General features: G+C 40.1%; 1 protein-coding gene across 2 annotated transcripts; it reads right to left on the bottom strand.

Moving 5' to 3' along the window:
* Window positions 1–1,578: 1,578 nt before the first annotated feature.
* Window positions 1,579–6,487, bottom strand: LOC135652264 (uncharacterized). 2 transcript variants are annotated; one of them, XM_065173093.1, is made up of 9 exons: window positions 5,961–6,487; window positions 4,271–5,476; window positions 4,089–4,179; window positions 3,814–3,971; window positions 3,671–3,722; window positions 2,966–3,045; window positions 2,753–2,846; window positions 2,100–2,652; window positions 1,579–2,000 (listed from the first exon to the last, which is right to left on the bottom strand). In XM_065173093.1, the coding sequence occupies exons 2-9, from the start codon at window positions 5,465–5,467 to the stop codon at window positions 1,955–1,957; spliced, it is 2,271 nt and encodes a 756-aa protein (XP_065029165.1). In that variant the 5' UTR covers window positions 5,468–5,476; window positions 5,961–6,487; the 3' UTR covers window positions 1,579–1,954. The 2 variants fall into 2 exon arrangements, with proteins under 2 accessions (XP_065029165.1, XP_065029170.1); XM_065173098.1 differs by having other exon boundaries at window positions 1,979–2,652; window positions 5,961–6,101.
* Window positions 6,488–7,183: the final 696 nt, after the last annotated feature.

Consider the following 7,183-nt stretch of genomic DNA (forward strand, 5'->3'; position numbering starts at 1 on the left):
TTTGGTTTTTATGGATGGCAAGGAATAAATCTTTATTTAATAGTAAACAGCCCCTTGGTAGGTCTAGGCTAAAGGCCTTTATGCACATTAATTACTATGCTAGATCTACCATACTTGGAAGCACCCAAATGACCAACTCTCCAAGGTTTCCTTTTGTCGGATGGCAAACTTGAATTTGTGCAATGCAATCATGAGGGTGCTGTACTTTGCTATCAAAGTACAGCATGTCAACAAAATAGATATCCAATGTGAGGCCTTTGGCTATCAAAGAAGGCTTGCACTTTGCTTTAGATCTGGGTTTTGACTGCATCATTTGTGAAAAGAGTTGACCCCTCATGACGCATTCGACTTATTACTGTGCACATACAATAATACTTGGTCTGCACTAAAAGGTAAGGATGATAATTTTGATATGGGAGGAAACATTTCCTATTGTGTTATCTATGTTGTTTTTACACAATGAACTCCACAAATTATTTTATAAACCTTTAAAATCTTAATGTATATTTTTTGGAAAAATAAAGTTTTTTTTTTCTTTGATGCTTATGGACATTAAACCTCTCCTTGGCAAAGAAAAAAAGTCTTAAATTTTCTCTCTCTAGAGAAATTAACTAGCTGATCTATCTTATCTTCTAAGATACGGCACCAATTGACTTCAACTATGTATGGAAGAAATTATTTACAATCAGTCAAGAATGATATAGGCAAATTTCTGTCTTCCTCCAAGGAATCAGAGAGGAATAATCTTCGACTCCTTATTAGATATTGATTATTTAATTTATAAATCAATACAAGATTAAATACGATCTTATCAAATAAATTCTTAGAAAAAACGACAGTATGATGATCATCATCCCTTCTTCCTGGAGTGAAAGGAAAGGAACTTACAGCAAGTCTCCACCACCGTTGGATGATATGCCTCTTTGTCCTCATCATGAATATTGAGAATATATAAATGATTAGTCAGTGTCTCTAAATAACAATAGTATCATGGAGTCAAAATGTTGAGGACTGTTCCTGCTTTTCCATTCCATTGTTCATATCATGGAGTCATTGCAGAAACAACTTAAAGAGGCAGGTCCCTTGTGCTTAGGCTATGGTTCTGCTGCTGCAGTATGAATGAGCATGCAAACAGATAATGTAACCTACATAATCCACCATAATCATATGAATCAATATCAAGTCTAAAGAGTAGGGGAGAAAAGTCTAAATAACTCACAATAACCACCAACAAATATGGGTCTCAGTTGAACAGAAAAAAGTCCTGCTGCCTTCTGATGTCCATGCCCTACCAAAGGAGGGCAGGCTCTGCAGTGACACAGGCAATGTAGAACCCTATCCAATCATGCAATGACTACCATGAGTTACAAAAGAAGGTTTGCTGAAGGAGGAGGCTGCTCCAAACTCAGACCTCATGAAAAATCACCACCCACCAACACCAACTGCAATCAATAATCCATTCAGAAAGGACCTCCACAATGCCCACACAAGACACCTGAATGCATCCACAAACACAAAGTCCCCACATGGAGAACCAACCTCTAAAACAGGCCAAAACATGAACACCTTAAAAAAAAATAGATGAAAGAATCTGTATAATTGAATGAAATTTCTCTATCCAACAATACAAGCTAACCGGCAGCCCTCGTCATCTGTTCCGACAGGAAGGATGAATTTTACACTCATTTATGTCACAATGCTTTTGCAATATATCTTTTAAATAACAAAAGGTTTCCAAAGATGAAAGAGAGAAAACACCAAACCCCAAAACTTCACCTATACTGCACAAATTTACAAAAAATTTCAGTCCATCTTGGCCTACCACAATCTCTTGAAGGTGAGAATATCTTCAAGGATCAGTTGGTCAAAGTACAGCTCCAATCCATACAGAATTTACAGGAGCACCGAGCATGTGCTCCCTCATACGGTTTAGTTATAGAGCAAATCAGCAGTGTCAATTTTGCCAATCGCCAGGCTCTGGAAGAAAGAGGTACCACCAACTGCACATATCATAATATCATGATGAAAAGAGATAACATCGACCATATGAAAGCCAAACTGATCAAAAACATTGCGGCAATCCATAATTCTGGTAGGACCTGATCCATCCATCCACTCCAGCAGTTACTATCACTTGACCCCAGGCATGTGAGGTGTTTTGGCAAGAAGTCCTCAGGAACTTGTAGTGGGACTTGTCCAAGGTAGATGAGGCAAAGCTTGAAGGAAGTTTCTCCTCAGGCCAAGTCGCAGAGCCCTTTGGCAGACACTCCAAGAATTCATGGCTCAGAGAGAAACTTCGGGAAGGTGATAGATAAAAGGTGTCATTGCCGCACAAGTCTTCTACATGACGGTCCGAAGAACAACTTGTGACTGCAGCTTTATCTCTGAAGACATCCTTCCGTGAATGGAGAACCTCAGAGGTGGCAGGGACTGCTGATTTTTCAGATTGTAAACCATACCAAGGTATTGCAATAGTTGCATCGCTGGAAAAGAAGCGCTCACTACACCAAGTGCTCTTCCCATGTTTAGATGAGGGTGCAGCATGACTGGCATAGCTCCACATGTAGACATTAGAGTCCTCACCGGCAGAAATAATATGCTGTCCATCTGCAGTGAAGGATGCAAATATCTGACTTCCAGATTTTCGGCTACCTGAAGATAGCAATTATACAAGATATGTTAGGGCTCTCTGTGTGCAAATGATCGTCCTGGAAATATGAGGATCGGGTTAAGAGGATGAGAGATTTCCTACCCTTGAATTTAGAAGTCACATCAAAGCCATCAAGGACTCGAATTTGTGAGTCAGCGGAAGAAACCATCAGTTTATGAGGATCACTTGGGCAAAACTGGAGGTGGAACCAAGAATTAGTAAGAAGCCATAAATAATGCCAGACAAACAGCATGTAAGAAAGTGATATATATTCACATGTCAGCTATGCAGGAACAATTTTTTGCACAAAATTACCTGAATTCCTGTTATCCTCTTCAAGGCAGACTTCTTTTTGCCCTGCAGGAAGACTTGAGCATCTAATTGTAGATGATTATCTGATCCATGCAAAATGTGAATGATAAGGAAAACATACAAACATATGAAGAAAACTAATTATAGTGAGAACATAGATAGTGAACATTTAAATAAGGCTGCGTACAAATATTGAAAGGTAATTCTTTACAAGGTTCGAGCCATGGAAATAGCCTCTTTAAATATTTAAAGATACAACTATGTACATTGACTCTCCCCAGACCCCACATTGAGGGGAGCCTCATGAATTGGGTATGCCCTATCTTTATAGATAGTGAAAGTAAGGCTTCCAAGTTATGAAGTTGTTACCCTAAACAGGTTGTAGAGATAGTCAAAATGACAGAATCAGATTTCAAAGATCAGATGAAGTGAAAATAAGGATGGAGATGATAGCATGATATATGAAAAAAATGTAGAGACACAAGATAATTGCAGCAAGAAAATATCTAAATAATGTTTCCAGAGTCTAGGTGAAAGTATTTTCAAGTATCTCTAAGTGATCAGCATGATAAAAAAGGATTCATTGTCAATGTAGCTGAAAAGGAATGTAGTCTTTAATAAGGAGTAAACAAAAATTCCACTACTAGTAAATATTTTGACAAAAAATTGTTTTCATAACAAACACCATGCTAGAAAGTTCATGTCTACCTGATGCATCATAGAAGCGGCAATTGCCAGCCATGGTGCCAACCACTGCACCCTGATAAAACCAAATTGAAAACACTAATTACTACAAAATATCATAACCATCAATCTTTTATGTAGAAACATAAAGAACGTTAACAGCACACCTTCCCATCAGGGCGGTAGCAAACAGCAGTAATTATTTCTCTAACATCAACCCAATTCATGACTTGACTTCTTGAAATTTCCCATATACGAACTTTTCCGTCTATAGAGCCACTGATGAAGTAATCCTCATTATTAGGATTAAACTGCACACATGTCACTGCATAATTTATCGGATTACGCGAAAGAGCTTGTGAGATCAACAAACTATTTCGAGCTAAATTTCATATTAAGGATGGGATATGGTGATATAACAGTGTTATAAGGAATCACACACCATAATTGTTGTGAGGGAAAACTTTGACACAGGTGTCTGATCCAATTTTCCACATGCGAACAGTTTTATCCACGGATGATGACAGCAAGCACTGCAAGAACCATAATTTCACAGTACAAAAAGAGTTCAATAAACTCTCGAAGTCAGTTTAAGTAGATATTATCATGAAAAAAATAACTAACCTTATTATTTGACCATGAAAGATCCAGTACATCCCCACAATGCCCATGGAACTCATGAAGTGGTACCTCTGACAACCGAAAAGCATCTGGAGGTATAATGACACACACTGACTTTGAGGTTATCCTTGAATTTGTGGACTTTGGTTTTTTATCTTTATCAACATATAGAGGGGTTAGCTCAGAACTTCGATTCACTGTGAAGTATACACACGAAGGATCATTTCCAGGAATGCGCATTTCGCCAGTTCTTCTGCATTCCATCACGTGCCACATGCGCACAACCCCATCTTTACCTCCAGTAGCTAAATACTCACCATCGGGGCTAAACTTCATGGTTAAGATTGCACCATCATGGGCTTTGAAATTTTGCCCATTGTAGACTGCAGATAATTCCTTTGATTGCTTCTTATAAAGATGGACTTTAATCCTTCCAGGTCTCGTGCTTCTTCTCCCACAAGAATCAGAAATACTGGAACTACTATTCTCCTGTTGCCTATCCACAATGCAAACTGCAGCACCCAATCTCCTCAGCCACCCAGTCCTTTTCTTTCGTACAGACTTCTCGGAGGTGCTTGGTGCATCAATGTCTCGTCTCATAAGCTGCTGGATCAAGGATGATGGACCAAAATTTCTCTCAAATTCATGGAAAGTTAAAGTGCGGTTAGAACCAACCTCTCGAAGGCTTCTCAGGCCACCATCTTTGTCCAAGTCATCCACCACAAAGACTGTGCCATCATCCAAATTCTTGATTCTGCACACAAAGCCCTCTTCGAAGACCCCATCGCACAATGTGCTCGTATCCTCACTGGACCAGCTGGACATTGAATACTTGCTCCTGGAACAAGAGCTTCTTAGCACTGCACCCCGATTGGACATGATTCTATCGATGCCTGGCTGAATCTCGCCGTCCACCTTAAGTTCCTCATCAAGATTGTCTGATCCACGAGGAAGGTTGTTTATGACATCCACGCCCAGAATTTTCATGAACTTGTCCCTGCGTTCCCTCACGCTGACAGGATCCTTAATCCAAACCTCAAAGCGAGGATTATTCGATGGCCAACTGATAAATTGGTCTTCAAGCGACAAACCATTCTTGGACGGGCTGCTGGGGCACGAGTCAGACACGGAGGAGATGTCATCTCTCGAGTCGAAGAACAGATCGTCGTCTTCTTCTTGAAAGATGTAATCTTGGTTCATGATTCCTCACTTCAAAACCATGCGACAAGCAAACACAACTCAGTAAAACATCCCAAGACCCTCATAACCAGCATGCAAGTCTCCGGAATCATGAGCCAGAAGAGAAACGGGAAGAAAGATCAAAAGGACCAAATCTCTGCAAAATCTCCACTCCGGATTGGTCCAAGATTTTACCACATGCCCCAAAAATGTACGGGCAACGAATTGGACTCGCAGTTGTTTCAGATTACAATTAAGAACGATTCATATAGAAAATGAGAAAACGGTAGATTTCGAATTAAAAGACTCGATCTCCGACAGTAAGGAAGGAGAATTAATGGGCTCAAATCACGAAATGGAAAGATAAGCATAAAAATTCGATTTTGGCGAAGAACAGGAAACCACGTCAAAAAACGAACGATTTGACCTAAGAAGAAGATGATATGAACGACACCGCGAAAATAAAAAGAAATCTAGAAACGAATCGAAATAGAGGAGAGGAAGGGATGCTCACCTGGTTGCCCATCCAATGGTCCTGGAACCCACCGTCGGATCCAAGCAATCTCTCTCCCCGACCAGGGCGGCTTCCAATCCTTTCCAAATTTTTCCCCTGCTCTCCCGTGGGATGAACCGGACTCTAAAGAATTGAACCTTTACCAATTAAAAATCCGATTTTTTAACCTAAAAAAATCGGAGTAGAGATTGGGGAAGTCTCAATCTGCGCGGTCGGGTGGCCCGAGGAACGGGATTTGGAGGGGCTTCGCGTGAGCGCGCTTCTCCTCTCCTCTCCTTCTCCCGGCCCTCCCGGATCCGGCGGTGTCACCCCCGCTTTCCAATTTACCGTGTGATTCAACTTTCGACGGAATTGAATCCCTTCTCCCTGCTCGCAATTGCTGCCAAAAATCTGATTTTGGGGAAAGAAAAGATTTATTGAGATCGCCAACCGTTGGATCCCTCCCCTTATTGCGGCCACCACGCGCCCCTCGTTTACCGAGTCGCAAAGGGATGCAGTCCCTCCCTCGCAACACCTCGCCTCCCCGACTCCTCTCGCGAACCCTTACGCCCGGTTCGGTCAACAAGGAAGTCAATGAGGCATGCAAGCTTATGTGCACACGTCATCTTTCATGTTTTCACCAACAAAAACCATTTGTGTTTTGTCTCTTTGGGAATCACTTTTAGGTCTCTGCAAACCAAACAGCAACGAATTTTACGCATCTTTCTAAATTGAAAACCATATATTTGTCATTAGAACACATATATCTTTCTGTATATTAAGATCCTCAACGCAAGTATCATTATCATTGATATTTATCCGAAAACATCTCGTTGTGAGCATTTATCCTTTACAAAGAAATAGTAGTATATTTAAATTATATATATATATATATATATATGAAGATCAATATCTTTGGAGAGATTCACAATTCTATCAAATAAGTAAAATAATAATTTAAAGACAACCTTCTTAAAATGCTTGCTTTTATGAATAAAATCAAAAAATATATTTTGGTGTTGTTAATTTTTTTTCTCGGCACTTGCACAAATTAAAGCTACAGAAACACCCTTCTCCAAATTATATGCTATCGAGATCGAAAGAAATATGATTAATGCACTTTCTGGTCATCCAAATTATGAATTTGCCGTGGTAGGTATTTGCAACCGTTTGGAAACTAAAGGTGTGGTGACGTGTTCTTTTTACGGGCAACTTTGTCCTTTCATATATGTACAATCAACCAT

The sequence above is a fragment of the Musa acuminata genome, chromosome BXJ1-4 (assembly GCF_036884655.1).
Source record: "Musa acuminata AAA Group cultivar baxijiao chromosome BXJ1-4, Cavendish_Baxijiao_AAA, whole genome shotgun sequence".
NCBI classification, from domain to species: domain Eukaryota; kingdom Viridiplantae; phylum Streptophyta; class Magnoliopsida; order Zingiberales; family Musaceae; genus Musa; species Musa acuminata.

Excerpts from the sequence above, each read along its gene's own strand:
- LOC135652264 (XM_065173093.1), bottom strand. The coding sequence starts at position 5,467 with ATGAACCAAGATTACATCTTTCAAGAAGAAGACGACGATCTGTTCTTC. Across the intron at positions 2,847-2,965 it reads AGAGGATAACAGGAATTCAG|TTTTGCCCAAGTGATCCTCA; the intron begins GTAATTTTGTGC and ends TTCCACCTCCAG. Across the intron at positions 2,001-2,099 it reads GGAGTGGATGGATGGATCAG|TTGGTGGTACCTCTTTCTTC; the intron begins GTCCTACCAGAA and ends TGATATGTGCAG.